At 38.1% G+C, this 16330-nt stretch overlaps 1 protein-coding gene and 1 long non-coding RNA gene across 6 annotated transcripts in view; one reads left to right on the forward strand and one right to left on the reverse strand.

Annotated features, from left to right (window-relative positions):
* Window positions 1-228: 228 nt before the first annotated feature.
* On the reverse strand, window positions 229-16083 carry AADAT (aminoadipate aminotransferase). Of its 2 annotated transcripts, XM_085058676.1 has the most exons (14): window positions 15998-16083; window positions 15060-15128; window positions 13246-13414; window positions 12099-12231; window positions 11322-11396; window positions 9809-10018; window positions 9222-9287; window positions 7972-8054; window positions 6643-6739; window positions 5746-5807; window positions 3431-3495; window positions 2838-2944; window positions 2113-2214; window positions 229-948 (listed from the first exon to the last, which is right to left on the reverse strand). In XM_085058676.1, the coding sequence occupies exons 1-14, from the start codon at window positions 16029-16031 to the stop codon at window positions 907-909; spliced, it is 1314 nt and encodes a 437-aa protein (XP_084914802.1). In that variant the 5' UTR covers window positions 16032-16083; the 3' UTR covers window positions 229-906. The 2 variants fall into 2 exon arrangements, with proteins under 2 accessions (XP_084914802.1, XP_084914803.1); XM_085058677.1 differs by lacking the exons at window positions 6643-6739; window positions 7972-8054.
* The window catches only part of LOC146438236 (uncharacterized), a 131370-nt gene continuing 119752 nt past the window's right edge, over window positions 4713-16330 (forward strand). For 2 of the 4 annotated variants that reach the window (XR_014851705.1, XR_014851706.1), the window contains exon 1: window positions 4719-4773. This is a non-coding gene — a long non-coding RNA (uncharacterized LOC146438236). Of the gene's footprint in view, window positions 4774-16330 lie in introns of all 4 variants that reach the window. The other 2 variants (XR_014851707.1, XR_014851708.1) reach the window with 2 other exon arrangements.

Raw genomic sequence — 16330 nt, forward strand, 5'->3', positions numbered from 1 at the left:
ACATTTAGATCTCTGAAAATTAAGAGGTGTTTGATTCAACACATCACTAATAGAAGGCTTGCTTAATAATGATATTTTGATTGTTTTCCTAATTCAGGTTTGTCTGAATGACAACATGACAAAACTATTTGACAATGACTATAGCATTTACCTGAGAATTAAAATAAGTCTTAAATGATGTTTACATTTACTCCTCTATAAAAATATTATTTTAATGAAAAGACACAATTTGTTGCTGTATAAAATAATTTTTTTATTTGAGCCCCAGACAAAAATTGCCTAATAGCAACCTCAGAGTTTTCATAATTTCTACACATGCTTATGAATGCAAGTTGAGATGTGAAAACTTCCTTATTTTATCTGACATTTATTTTATTTTATCCTTGTTTTATCTGACAAAACTGCAGTGAAATTAAATACTAATCCTCAAATTGTTAAAATCAGATGCCATACAGTAGGACAAGAAGGAAAGTGACACATGAGACAATTCCAAAATAAGATTTTTGAGGAATGTATCAGTTGAGACTATGTAATAGTGGTTAAGACCACCTCAAATTCAACTTCCTAAGTAAATGATTTCTGTTTCCCAGCTACAATGGAAAACAAAAGTCAGAACAAAAATCAATTAAAATCTAACAAAACCAAGGATTTTACAGGAAATAGAGCATTTTGGGTTTGAGTGTTTTAAATGTTTCTGAATTGGATACATTTAATAATGTAATGTCCTGTCAAAAAAATCAGGAAAATTGTTTTTCACTTTCATTTTTTGTCTTTTTTTTAGCTGGAAAATCTAAGGAAACATCCACTGTATTGTACTTGCTTATAATTTGTTCTGATGAAATCCAAATGTTAATAAATATTTTCCGGAGATGATTTTAATTACTGCAAGAGCTCTATTTAGCTTTTTCACAAAGATTCTTTTATAAGGTCAGCCAGTCTCTTGAAGGCCTGCAATGACAAATATGATTCACATTTATATTTCAGCACAATACAAATAGGCAACACATCAACCCTGTAAAGCTACTAAAACTGCCCTAGCCATATACAATCAATATTTTATAATGCAAAGTTCTGTTGATATGCTATCTTTTCCTTTCATAAAATCATGTATGGGCTTTGACTGGACAAAGCATCTGAGTCTCTGATAGAAAATAAAAGGCAGAGATTTCTGAAACAGAAAAATGCAAATATTGATGTTCAAAGGTTATTTGGAGTTCAGATGTAACTTTTAACACAACTAGTGATCCCCGGAAGAGTATCTCTTAACTTAATATAACTACCTAGAGACTCCAAAAGTGAAAGAAAAAGAAGAACAGTTGAGCGGGGAAGCATTCAAAAAATACAGCTTGACTGTCAATAGTATGGTCATGAATTACTTTTACAAAGAAAAAGGAAGAAATGGAAGAAATACAGAAGATGAAATAAAAAGGCGATAGAAGCACTGATCTGTTACAAACCTTTACAACTGCATAAAAGTACAAATAGAAATACTGAACTGTTTCAAGCACTCAAATCAAATCATTATTAAATCTGCACAAATAAATGTCTCCTATCTTTCCTCCCATTAATTTTATAGATAGAGCCAAATATCATAAAAAATACTCCTAAAACACATGAAAGATTAGCTCCTGAGAAATAAAACATGTATGTAAATTGTATGAAAGAAAAACAAGATTCTTTCTTACAAAGAATTGCCAACACACACAAAAGAACACAGGTAATTCAGTCTCAGAATCTTGGGAATGGAAAATCTAGAAGACACATGATGCCTGCTAATGCTTAAGCAAATAGCAGGACTTAGTACTTTCTCTGACTTCAGTGAAGCATTTATAAATAGTGTCTGGGAGATTTAAGTGTGAGACACTGCATGTATGAGAAACATAGAAAAATTCTAAGTGGCCCTGAAAGTTTAGTACCTTTCAGGTCACATAGATGAGTATCTTGCTTAAGGAACAGCTAATACTGCTGCACAAGTACTGCTTAATCACCTACAGACAAAAACCACTACACTAACATTCAAAAAAAAATATAAGGAGAAGCATATAAAAATAAGGGAGCATTACTGTGTGAGAAACTGTTTTGATAAAAATGTAAAAAAGAAAAAAATCTCACCAGATCCATCTGGGCAGGAGAAGACAAAGAGAAGGAGGCTCTGACATAAGAACTAGGCTCTGAACTATCAATATTGAATGCTCCACCAGGAACCAGTAGTACCTATGAAAAATTGATTAACCACACAGTTATTACCACTTCCACACTATGTTAAATTAAATCTCAGAAAGCTTAGTGCTTACACACTTGTATCTGAACATGGTGGAATATGTTCTCTTCTTCAAAATGAAGAGAAAAAAATATGCAACTTGTAATTAGACTTTTCATACTAAAACCAAAGGCTCTTAGGTTTTGATTACCAGGTCTGGCTTATATCATCACAATGCTTAGGAGCACCTGGGTGTAGGTCACTCAGTACACAGTGCTGGGTCTTATAAATTGAAGAAATAAAATCAAAGTTAATTTCTTTCATTAAAAAGATTTGGTGAACAGCCATCGTACATAAAGATACATATATTAATATTATATATATGTCGTATACATAACATATTGTACCATATATTGATTTAAATTTAAGTAAACTGATTAAGTATCAGCATCTGAATAGAGTAATGAAAATATTTTGTTAATGAGTAACTATGCCACAGTGCCTGACTTGCAGACTTAATTATGGTGCACAGCAAGTTCCCCTGGTTTTTCATGTGTGCAGGTGTGGATAGATACAGATATTTTATCCCTCCATTTTTTCACTTTAAGATCATAAGTCATTAAATCATATGTCATACTTCATTCTTCAAAGCCTTTTCCATTATCAGCTGGTGTGTATCAGAAATACCCTTAATTTTGATCCATAAGAACATGCCAGCAGCAGGAGGGTACCATTCTGCCAAGTCTGGAGAAAGAGAGAGAGAAAATGGAATCAAGGAAGAATCTTATGCCGCACTTTTAATGGATTCATCATAGATTCAGCAATGTTTCTGATTTGCTGATACAAACATTATTATTACTATTGCTCTAGTGATTTTTTGTATCTTCTTTTAAATAAAGGTCACTATTTCAGAGATTTTTAAAGACAGACATTTTAAACAACAAAAGTATAAGAACATAATGAAATTAAATACATGCTCTTTGTAAAATTGCTTTAAATACTAATGTGGTGAGTTTTTTCCATCACCACCTATCTCCTTGTCCTACCAGAAAGCATGAAAACTCAGCAATAGACAATTTGTCCTAAGCTTAATATTTAATGTAATTGATTTGTTTATAGTGCTTATCTGTCACTTCAGTCAAGAGGTGAATTTAAATGATTTTTCTTGAGCACAAAGATGATAAATACCTAGAAAAACAAGATAAGTGATTATCTGTGTTGCACTCTGACCTTTTAACCACTTGTCAGCAGCAGTGAGCATTGCATCCCTCTGGATCCTGTAGAAGTCCACCACTCTGAAAGCAAATTATCAATTGAAAGTCATGAACCCATAGCATTTCAGAGTCCCTTGGTTTCCAAAGGCAGAAACAAAGCTTTTCTACTTGAACAACCCTAGTGCACATTTAACAGAAATATAAGCACATCCTAGGTGGGCACAACAGAGTCCACTATGTGTATAAAACTTTGTGTATACGTCAGAGAAGTCTTTAATGCTTCAGTGCATTTCCAACAAAGCACTTATCAACCAGACAGAGGAAGTCCCTGTGTGCCTGCTTCTTCAGCTTTACATATATCATAGAAACCTTTTATATATTACATCCATTCTTTTTATTATAGCAGTAGGTACAAGTCCTTGTTAACAGTATTTATTGCATAAAGCATATATACTGAAGCAAATTAGGGACTTAAACATATGCAAAAGCACAGGCTTGATATTTGTGCATTTGGGTTCAATTTGTGTAACAGGTACACATGGAAATGGCATTTGACAAGGTAAAAAGCAAATCATATGATAAACCTGTCATAACTATCTGGCAGCTTCCCCTTTCTAAACTTTTGAACCTATCTTCTTCATACTTTCAAACTTCAACCTTTCAAATAGCTTAATCTCTTACTGGGAGCAATGACCCTAACCCAAGTTTTACCATTGACAAGTCATGTGCAGTGGCTTTTGTTGACATAAAATGACACAGCTGTGCAATGGAAGACACAAGAGAAATGCCTGATACTGAGTTCATAATTCAGATGCAAATGTGTTCCCATGTCTTGAGAAAACATCCTTAGTGATTTGCATAATTTACATAATTGCACATTTGTATTTTTAAAAATGTTCTCTAAACCAACAGCTTTGATTTCAGAATGTATTTTATTACACCGGATACACAAACACCAACACCTCCAGAGACTTACACAGTTTTGGGATCCAGCTATACCTATTGCTACATTCTGTATCAAAATGGTCAATCGTCTTTGTGCAGTTTTTATTAAAATTGCAAATTCTGTTACAAAGTTTTTACCTGTTACTATTCTAATTACATGTTGAAATTATAAGCATTAGTAAGACAAAACCTCCCCAAAAATGTAGCTGCTCTGAAAAACAGACAGCTTCTACTCTAAAGCCTAACATCTCAACCTTGTACAAAGAAATCAACTGGAAGCCATTCCAATCAGCTTTGAGGCCTCATCAATTAGATTATAAAGCATTGCAGCTGCTCTCCTGCAACCCTATTTTCATTACTTCAAGAACAGCCTTTGGGCTTAAGCAAGGCTGCCTTTTGACCTACAAGAAAGAGGTAAGTGAAGAAATGCATTTAGGATTTCTTTTTTGTTTGAACTACTGAAAGTTGGGCTAATGTGTGGTCCAAGTATCTCTGTGAGACTTATCTTTATGTTTGTTTGGGATTTTTTTCAAATATTGCTCTTTACAGTATGAACATCAGGGGACAGAAGAGACTGTTACAGTGAGATATGAGAACTTCTTGCATGTTTTGCTCATGCTTCTGTTAGAGGCCTTTGCACAGTGTAGCAACTTCAGTTCCCACTGAAGTGGGAAGCTTGGGGCTCTAGTGACATTCAAGTACAGCATATAAAATGAGGCACTGATAGTCAGAAGAAACTATGCTCCTCCTGCATAATGAAGGGAAAGTAAATGTGTATCAGTCAATATGCAAGAAATGCCTTGCAGAGTTAAATGGTAGTCCCGTGCTCTCTCTCCAAGAGTGGTGAACAAGGCAGTGTTTAGTGGGTGTAGATGAACCTCTTTGTTCTCTGGAGTTTTTTCCATCAGTATCCACAATCATGAGATCAAGGATGTCGAGTGTGAGTTCCTGCAAACTTAGTGAGGCAAGAACTCCCTTTATAAGGCCTATGCTGACTCTTTCTCAATAGATTTTGTGTTCAGAGATCTTAGCTTTTGCTATAGACCCTAGCACATAAGCAGGAATCAAAACTTTATTGACTGTCTTGAAGCTTGCAGGATCCTCTCAAGTTCCCTGCAGATGGGAGCTGCATATTGTCTGTGCCAGTGGACTGGATGATTGTCTGCCTGTAGTGGTAGGTGACACGGCCTGGCCTGCATGTCTGCAACTTCACAGTGAGTCTCTTCAGGGCTCTTGTGTGAACCCAGTATTCTTGCTGACCTGCCTTATCTATTTGGCTTAATACTGATGCATCTCCTCTGGCTTGTTTGCTACAATGAATGCTTGATACAGGCAACAAGCAGCACAAATACAGATGATGGGATTCAGCATAGGACATAATCCTACCTGTCTATATGCTCCAAGAAACCCTTTTGTCCCCACTGCTGAAGCAGCTGTGATATCATAATCTAAAGAAATAAAACACATCGTCAATACCACATTTTAAGCAGGACTGTTCCACAATCATCAAAAGATCCATAGCCAGATGCATTATTCAACATTCCCCAGACATGAAATTGCATGCAGTGTCTCTTGGAGCCCTTTATAAACAGAGATGCCAAGGGCAACAGATCATTACAGTCCATGTTACTGGTGTCTCCAAGATAATGGCAGTTATTTGGAAGTTGGGCTGGAGGGAGGGAAAAATGGATGAAGAGCTAAATATGATAACTGGGGAGAAAGAGGAAGGTAATGTATATTGCTTTACCTTCCTGTCCACATCGGCCTCTCTGCTTTAATAGTGCCTCTGTGACGAACTATAGAGCTGGAAGATGGCAGCCATACTTAGATATGTTCAGTGTGTCCTTTTCTTATTACTAACCATAAAGGGGCTGTAGTTGGCAGCTTGTTTTGTAATGTCTTTGTGGGCTGCCAATATTCTTTTAATTGAAAAGTAGAATACAAAATAATAAATTAGTGTTTCTTCTATGCTATGCTTCACATCGAGGTTTTCCAAATGAACCTACCATGAAGACATAGAGCATTTCAAATCTTGATTCTTGAAATCTGAGGCTTAAGGGATATCAGCTGTACTACCCATGCAGTGAGACAACCCTCTGGCTCTGGTTCTGAGTTCTATGGTGGTCTCTCTTCCTTTAGCAGAATTGACAATGAATATGCATAGACAAAACTGCAAAAGTGCAGAGCAAGTGTGAAAGTACAAAGCTGTTTGCTTGTGTTTTCTTATAACTTGGAATACGTTTTCTTCTCTAAATACAATTAATTTAGTGGATTTGCACTTGCCTGTGTGAAAGTGCTGGTGTGCATTGTAGACACTTGAATGTGTAGAATAACTCTGTCAATGAGAGGCTTGGGACCCGTCAGAAAACCTATTCTTAAACTAGAAAACAAAGAAAAGGTTACTATAGAAATGCAACATGCTAATACTTTGAGTTATATGTGGGAAAGCATGCAACCACTGTATTGATAGTGTAAGGATCTCTTATGCTTTAAAATTTATCTCTATCTTAATACTGCCCTAAGATTACACAGTTCAGAAGCTGAGTATCAAAGTCATGAAATAAAAACATTTAAGAGATTTTAATGCTTATACTAGCTTCTTAGTTATGAAGCTTCAGAACAAAATCTGTTTGTAAACTATCTCTCTTCAACCATAAAGATTACATGACTCAAAGGGAAGGAAAGATAGGTTTTCCCATAATGAAAAATCACGAATATTCAGGCTTTACGACAAACAGATAAGAAGTGGCAAATGGCTTTACTCTTTCACTCCCTTTCAGTACTGCAGAAGGAATGGAATTTAGATTTGATGAACTAGTTGGTTATTTATACTTCAGTTCTTATTACCTGTCTTTAGAGATTGGCTGAAGTTTTTATTTGAAGAAAAACTGAACCAGTAAACTCACGTGTCTTTGGCAAAGATATTACGCCATGCCATTCTGCAGCGTCACTTCTGAAAATGCAGTGACAGTTAAACTTATATTGTCTCCTCACTTTCTCTAGGGTGGGTTATAATCCACCAGCTGCCAGTGCAGAATTCACATTAAATTTTATATCTATTAGGATAATAGACAAAGACAAGTCAAAAACCAAGTATGTTGACTTGTGTGAAATGGAAAACAGCCAACCTAGTTTTTTAAGGCATGTGGAAATGACCTGAAAGAATTGGAAGGCTAGATTATCAGTATAACCCTATGAACAGTTTATGTAGAATGATTGTTTATTTTCTGTATTGCAAGTTCAGGGAGCTTGCAGGAATGGTAAGAGATAGATGGAAAGAGAAATGGAAAAATAAGAGAGAAAAGCTCCTAAGAGTTCCAGGAACAGAGCTGGAACCCAGCATGTCTTTCTGCCTAGATGGTGCCTGCAAGAATGAGCTGCCTGGGCAGAGAGGCTTAACTATCAGCATCAGAAGAGAAACAGAATCTGGAGTTAAATCACTGCCAAGAGATGACATGAAAAGTTATGACTGCGAAAAGCTGTTGATTCAGAAGTTAATTCCAGAAGTGGACAGCTATTAAATCAGAAAACCATGACATATTTCATCACTTTGTATGAAATCTTGTATCTTAACTGATTAGGCAATGCTAAGTAGTCTGCAGCTGGCCTTACCCAGATGAGAGAATTTTAGAGAAAGAGTCGGTCCTAATAACTCGGCCATCCACATCCATTGAGAGGAAAGTTGGAGCCCATGGCTTGGAACAAAAATAAAAAATAAAATTCAAGGTGCTAGTAAGGGTTATGATGGAATTCTTTTCTTTACTATGAAGACACAATTAATTTCTCAAATATGTACTCCCAGGAAAACATTGCAGTAGCTTGCTGGCAAGTGATTATTTCGGCTAGCTGTCTGAGATGCGAGTACAATATTCTGTGAAAGTCTTCAAGAAATCAGCTTTGTTAGTTTTTGATGCTTACTTAGCCCACCATTCAGCATACAAGTGTTCAATTTAAGTTTTGGTAAAAAAGGAGAGAGAAATAGTGATTTTTTTTCTGCCAACATTTCTTTGGGGAGTAAAGAGGTACTGCAATTTCTAAAATGGAGCCTTGCAGCTTTCTGCTTTGCTATATTAAAAAATGAAATCAGGAGATATGACCAAATTGTAAAGATCTGAGTTCAGCACAATTTTTCCTTATCAAGAACTCTGCTTTTACACCTTCTCCCCTACACCGTCTAACAAAGCTACACTATGCTATGGAATGAGTAAGTGAAGCAGTTTTATTGTCTTCTTCCTAAAAACATATTTCAAAAGAGAAAATGCTGACCTTTACCTTCTACCAATGTTTTACTGCTTTCTAAGACCAGTTTTATTTCTGAAGTTAGGTAGTTTTAAAGACTGCACAACTGTAGATTCATGTAAGAAATCTGGGGAAAATTTACATGAAGAAGGGAAGCTGCCTATCCAGTACCCCTTCCTGTGATACCTGGGAGAACTCCTGGATTCTCCAAAAGGCAAAGGGATAAAAATGAGGTATAGTAGATGGGGAGCAGGCAGTCTTCTGCTGAACGAAAGAAGAGACAGGAAGAAAGGAACATTAAGAGAATGCAATTTTCAAGTGCTGCTTCAGTGACATACTTGCTTTGCTCTGAACACAAAGTCTTCATCATTTTCTGATTACTGAAGGAAATTCTATCCTGTATGCGGCTGGAGAAATTTGAACCACTGATAAACAGAATATAAAATGCCACAAAGAGGAAAATAACTGAAGGAAGCACAGACTATGAGGCCTACAACTACCTTGGTAGTTCATGAGCAAGGAGCATGTTGGAAGGTCTAGGGCTCAAACCTTAGCTCTCTCCTGAAAACCTAGTTTCTCTCCAGAAAAGAAGGTGTTACTAAGGTTTATGGAAGACAAATTACCTTTTCAAATTGTAGGAAGTAGTAAGGATCATCTTCTATTATGAGAAAATCGTATTTTCTTGCAAGCTAAACAAATTAATAAAAAGTAGCAAAATGAATAAGAAGGAAAAGGCACTGTCAATTCAGTCAGGTTTTTTTTCCCTAAACCAGGACTATATTATGATTCCATTGATTGGTCCTTCATTATATAAAAGCCCCCATCATGAGAAGCCTTCAAGTGCTCAATTTAGATTTCAAACAATTAGAAGAGCAGACATGGTAGGTGCAGTATAAGGACCCACATATGTAAGGGAAGCTCTGTTCCATGTGGCATTCAAACTGTGCAGGCAACTGGCAGGAAGTGCACCTAAAAGCCCAGGCCAAAGGTACCAGCCAGCAATGGGCTCCCATTGCAAAACAGTTTATCTAATGTACAGTCTGCCTCTGAAGAGTTGTAATGAAAGAGATTCTACTAGAAACAAGTTCTAGGAGGAATGTCTATTGACCAGTAATCAGCCCAAATACTACACATGGGGTACCCTCAACTGAAACAAGACTGGCATTTATCTGTTTCCACCTACAAGGCTCACAAGACCCCAACTCCATACCTGGTAAATCTCCTTCTTGCGCTCTGTTGTCAGTGAGTTGCCAGTTGGGTTGCAGCCATTTGGAATAGTATACAGGAATTTGGGGAGGTGATTGCTACAATTTTTTACATCTTCTGGGCTCCAAGCAGACAGAATTTCTTGTAAAGCTTTTGGAATAATGCCATGTTGGTCACTAGGAACATTAATTATATTACAACCCAAGGGTCTCAGCTGTTGATAGAAGGAACAAAACTGTCATAATTGTGTAATTCAAAGGTCTTTTTTTTGTCATTGGCACTGTAGAATTTCATCAATACAAAGTTTTTCTTTTTGATTTTATACCCACCTCAAGCTCTTTTTGATCATGAGTCAAATAAAAGTTTGCCTGAATTTGCTGTAAGGCTTGTCAAACTTGGCACATTACTCTTTATTTGTCCTACTAAGCCAGCTGAGAAGAAATGGGTAACTTCTATGTTCAACTGCTGCGCTTCTCTAGGAAATCAGATTTGGTTTTTCAAGCAGAAAGGGATTTTGTAAACTTGAACTGTTCTCTCAGGACCCCTTTATGCTCTCACCACAGATAGTTAAGGTCACAGCACCTTTGTTTCCTACTGACAATTTATACTCCACTTTGTGAAGTGCCAGAGCTTTAAGCTACTCTTCACTGACAAAGGGCAAAGAATCTGTTCTCAATAGATATATTCAGCAATACAAAGGAAAATGAAACGATGCTACTGCAATGACATGTTGACAGCAGTATGAAAAAATATATGTAAAATTCCAAGGAAAAAGCTTGTTGTCTCTCCTCTGTGGAATTTCAATTTGTAGCACATAGTGCTCTGCATTTTTAAATAAAATGGCAAGCTGCTGCATTGTCAAAATACATTCCTAACAAAGTACAGCTGATTAGACTATATATTCAAATTTAGGACAGCAAACATTAACAATTTAATTTGATCCAAGGGAAGACAACTGAATTTGTGGTGTATTTATTCTAACCCTTCTTGCAGCTCTTAGGTGTTTTGAGCTCACACTTAATTTTATACTGATTAAGGGACTTTTCAGAAGTAAACTTGCTATTTCTATATAATTCTAATTCATATCTTCCTAGTCATATATGCATGTTTCAGGTCTATTCCAATATTATATTATTTACAGCTATTGTACAATCTGACCATGAAATACTTCAGGTAGATGTGCTGACATGTTAACACACCCACTTGTTACAAACTTAATTCAACCAAACTAGGTCCTGATAGCTTTTCTTTTTTTCAAACCCCATATGTGATCTTAGCCCTTGAATGAACTAGTATTTGGAAGAGGAATTTCTAATAGCTTTTATAGAACTTTCAGTAGAAAAACCTTCTATGAGTTAATATTTTTGAACTTAACTGGTTTAACACTAAAATCTTGAGTCTTAGATATGTTTTTATAGCAAATATAGACAGTGTTTATAAGACTGCAGATCAGGCACTAAACTGCTGTTTAGTTCAAATGTAACATTCACCATGTTTTGTAGCTAAAGAACACTTACAGCTGCTAGTGTCCCAGAGTATGTGGGTGCATCCAATAGGATGTTGTCTCCAGGATTAATGAGCATTTCAAACACCTGCAAAAGAAAAGTCTGTTTTAAGATTGTTCCATTTTTGTACATGTGCTTCATAGTTGTGATTTCTTAGTGGGATTAAAAATCTTGATTAGGTACTAGTAATTCCCATACCACATAATTATCCTTTCTGTAACAAAGGCAATGAAGAGACGAAAAATCTGCTTTAGAGCCAAATTAAGATAAGCTATCAACTAGAGAATATCAACTTGACATGGAAAGACAGTGCTCTGAAGCATGGTTTCTACTGTATCAGTCACAAAAAGGATCAACTAAACAGCAGTGAGAGGGTACTGGAAAGGGTTATTGTTTCAGGAAGCGAAAAACCCCAAAAAATCAGGAAATAAAAAAAAAAAAGAAGAAACATATTTAGAATGGAGTTATGGTAAAGCATCTATGCACTTATTATTGCACTACTTGAGTAACATGGAAGGTTACCTTATATATAAGGTAATGTATAGCATATTTTCTACACGAATTTCTTTGGTTATCCCAACTTTCATGCAGCACTGACAGTCTAGAATACTACTGCAATTTTGCTTAATTTCCCTTATCTTGTATTGGTAATAATGTCAGATATGCATTGAATAAAGTACCCTGCATATAATTATGGAGGGCACTTAATGCTGACTATAGCTGAACTGATGGAAGAATAAACATCTCTCTGAATGAAATGCTTCTAACACATGAATCTTTTGGTCTTACTTTACACAAGCCTTCCTGGCTGCCAGTTGTGACACACACTTCCATCTGTCCTTGCTCAGGGCTGTAATTGGCTGTGGGGGGATCATGTAGGTTCCGCTGGAAATCTTTGAGCCAAGACAACAGCTCTGGAATCCTGAAACATGAATAAGAAGGTGTATCTAACACCTTATACAGGCCAAAGTTAGGCTGTTTCTCTAAATCCCTGCCAAATCTAGCATCAGTCCTGAGTCTGATTTCAACTGTCACATAGATACACTTAGATGCAATTGTTATGACTGCTGTATCAAATGAAGAAAATGAGATGGGCATCTGTGGTCCATACACCAAATTATCATACTGAAATCTGGGCAGAAATTATTTGTCAAGGATGAAACAGGGTGAAGGCTGCACAATACTCACTCCTAGAATTGATCATTCTATACTCCAGTGTGGCATGTGGCAAAGCTCTCAATGCTCCTAGTAACAAGTTGCAGATTATAAGGATTTCTAAAACACATTTTCCCAAAAAAGTCTTAAGATCTTGTAGGATGTTCACAAATGGCTGGGTTCATTTAAATACTACGAAAAATCTGAACTGATGCCCCGTGTGTCTCTGTAGGTACCCAAGCATTTTTGCAAACCTGTCCCCACCTGACTCAGTGCTGTCTGCTGGGGAGTTTACATGAGCAATAAATTAATGTAATTATATGCAGTTTTTGTACCAAAAATGACAATTCTATAAATACCTCCACTCAACTACCACAAGCTGTACATGTTGACTTTAGTATATGGTGCCAAATGAAAAACATTACTCCAAAATGCAGAAACTAAGTATTGTAATGCAGTATTTTTTAAATATCTGATTTGGGAGTCTGGATTCTCACATACGAGCAGCTAGGAAATGCTCTGGCTTAAGAATTACTAGCATTAGGGTTTTAGGTGATTTTTTTTTTTTTTTTGCATTACTCATTGCAAAATTTTCCACTTGAACTGAAACGTAAATAGTGAGGCAAATAGAAAAAAAACATAGGTTTTGGAAAGAACCCATTTTTTGATAAAATGGGTTTATGAACAGATTTTAAAGACACAGGTGCCTTAATGCAATAATAAAGGATATTCTGATCCTTAGCTTGTGGTATCTTGAAGTACAAGCAGCTGTGACAGATACCCTGCTGAGGCTGAGTACTGGAGAGCTCTCTTCATCAGATCTTCCCCAATCTCAATAGGAGTTCCATGTCCAATGTCAACAGTTGCCCTCTTAAATGGAAAAACATTAGGATTTGGTACCCCTCCAGCCAGAGAGATGAGAGATGGAGGAGACCTCTGCATCAATTCAGCTAGAGTAAAAGTAAAACACCTTGGTTACAATTTGATTATTACAACGGTGATGATATCCTTTTATCAATAGTTAATGATGGTCCAGAGAACTTGTTCTATTTTTCAATTTACTTGTTTAAGTATCAGGAATTCTTAAACTAATCTTTCTGCTTGGATTAAATAGGTGTTTGGGGGGCACAGGGAGGGAGATACTGTTAGGATGAACTAACACAAAAAATCATTTTAAGTTAAAAAATCTACTTGTAATTTATTTTAAAACAATCTGGACTGTTCTACTCTTATAAAAACTTCTGTGACTGATGTGTTTTGAGCTTCAAGAATTTAAAATCTTAATGATCTTCCGCTTAGATTGACTTGAAATGATTGGCTTTGTTTTTTGTTTTGTTTATTGTTCAGTCTCATTTCAGCTGATCTGGCAGTTACACTGACAGATGATTATAGCTTTCCTATAAAGGAGTGGAAATGTTTCTGGCAGCCCAGTTTTAGTGGCAGAGGCACTGTGCAAGTAATTTGGTACAAAGAAGATCTTAATTCCTGCTTTTAAGTCACAGTTTCACAATCATTCAGATCCAATCTATGCAGTGCAGCCTGGACCTTAATAAAGCAAGGGCACTTGACTGCATTAAATCTGAGAACTCACAATATGGCATTCATGCTGGCTTGACAGTTTTACATCAGGCACATGAGGACAGATGACACCAGATCTGGCTGAATGCAGCCTGTTATCGACTTTATTTCCCAGTACATATTAGCAGACTTGAACACAGGGAGTTAACTCTTATCAGTTCACCAATATGGGTTGTGCCCGTGACTTCTGGCCTGGTAAAGATTTACTTTGTCATCAAAACTGTAGTTGCAATGTGTCTTTCTGCAGGAACTGTGCTACTTAATATTTTTGTTATGATGCATATCAATGTATCACTTGAAAAACAGACTGCCTAGAGTGAATTATTTGACTTAGCTGTACCTGTATGAAGCATTTAAAGCAGAACAGCAAATGCTAGCCCCTTACCAAGAGGGGAAATTGACCCCTGAAGGCTTAACTAGTCTCATGTTTGGATTCTGTCAGGTCTCTGTAGCTTTCAAGTAAACAAGTAGGCAGTTAAGCTCTTCTATCAGTCACATGGGACACTATGTAATGTGGTAGCCTAAAGATAGATCAATATGGAAAAGGAAGCTGAGGGGGTGTGGGTGGTGAGACATTTATGGATGTGAAGGGGTTACAGGAAAACTAGGTGGAAATAAACATGCTGGAACTGAATTTTGAGTCATTAGCAGTTGCTTGTTCCTGGACACCCAGCATAAACTCAGCTGCAAACTGTGCCAAAAGCCCTGATTCAGAGACAATGGCAGAGACTTCTCAGACACTTGTTAAAGTGATAATACTAATTTGTCTGTCTGGATGGGTTTCTGAAATAGCTATTCTGAAATGGCTAATGGTTTTCAAGGCTATTCATTTTATTTTTTTTTGTACTTCTTGGCATCTCTGCTTGACAAAAGTCAAGTTCTCTGGCCTTGCATGTCAGCTTACAGCACGGTTTTTTTCCAAACCTTTTCAAATCTTAGGCCGTGATACCCCAGCAAAGACCAGAACACAGAATGATACTCTTTTAGAGAAACTGGGATGAAGGGACATGTACTCACTCAGAAGTCTTATTGGAGATCCTTTTCTTGCTGCACTCACAGTGGTGATGAACCTGGAGTAATTCATATCTATGGAGAAAGAGTAATTAGTTGGACATGAAACTAGATAAGGGAATAAGAACTGCAGTGTGCTTTTGGTATGTGCATCTCCCACAAGTAATGCTTTCATCTGGAAAATTTGTTGTATGCCAGTGATCAGGAAAAAGCCCTTTTCCCCTCCCTTTACTGTCAGCTCTGGAGTCTAAAAGGCAAATTACAAATTTGAAGATTTGATGGCTCTTAAATAACCATCAGCTCTTTTTTATTTAGTAAGAATCCAGCTTTATTTAGCTGTATTAAGCACTGCATTTGAAGTGCTTTTAGGACTGCCAGCCATCGTTATGAGTCACAACAGTTGTCAAGTTAGGGGTGGTTTTTTTTTTGGAAAGGATAATTAAGAACGCCTTTTAAATGTTTCTGAGTAGCGATTCCTCTCCTTTTTCCTGGTACCCATAGAGATTGAGTGGTTAGTGAACTACAGGCCGGCAGGAAGCCCGAAGGGAAGGAAAGCACAGGAATGAAATGGAAGGGCAAAGAACAACCACAATACCACGCATGTGGCGGCAGTGACTAAAACTGATCTACCGAGCAGGGCCGCTTTAAAAATCCATATCGAGCTTTCTAAGAATCCCTCCTTAACTTCGCTCCCCGTTGGGCCCGGCAGAGGCGCGGTGCTGGCTGTGCAAGGGCTCGAACGGGGCTGTGTTTGAAGGGACAGCCGAGGCAGCGCTTTGCCACCCTCCCCGGGGCGATTCCCCAGACACCCCAGTGTTCGCCCCGCAGCCCCTCCGGAGGGGGCACGGAGCCCTCAGGGCCATCCGGAGCCCTCAGGGCCATCCCGAGCTCACGAGCGGCGGCCTCACTGTCCGGAGGGCTCGGCGGCGGCCGCGGGCACCTACCAGCGGAGGGTGGCGGCGGCCCCTCTGTGGGCATGTGCTGTGCCGTGCTGTTCCGGGCCGGGCGGGGCTGGGAGCGGACACGGGGCTCTGGCCGGCGCCGCCGCCTGCGCGCTGCGGGCAGCTCGGCAGCGAGTCCTGGCGCGGGCCCCAGAGCGATCCTGTGCGGCTCCGTGCTAAAGGCCTTAAACGAGCGGCTCCCCGCCGGCTCTGTCTGTGTAGTGCCCGTGAGGCGAGGGCTGGAGCCCCACAGTGCGGGGACAGGCGGGGGCAGCCCCGGGGGCGGCCAGGGCCTCCCCGGCAGCGGCGGGGCGAAGCAGGGGCTGGCGGTGGTGG

This window comes from Lichenostomus cassidix, chromosome 4 (assembly GCF_008360975.1).
Source record: "Lichenostomus cassidix isolate B80296 chromosome 4, HeHo_3.0, whole genome shotgun sequence".
Taxonomy (NCBI): Eukaryota; Metazoa; Chordata; class Aves; order Passeriformes; family Meliphagidae; genus Lichenostomus; species Lichenostomus cassidix.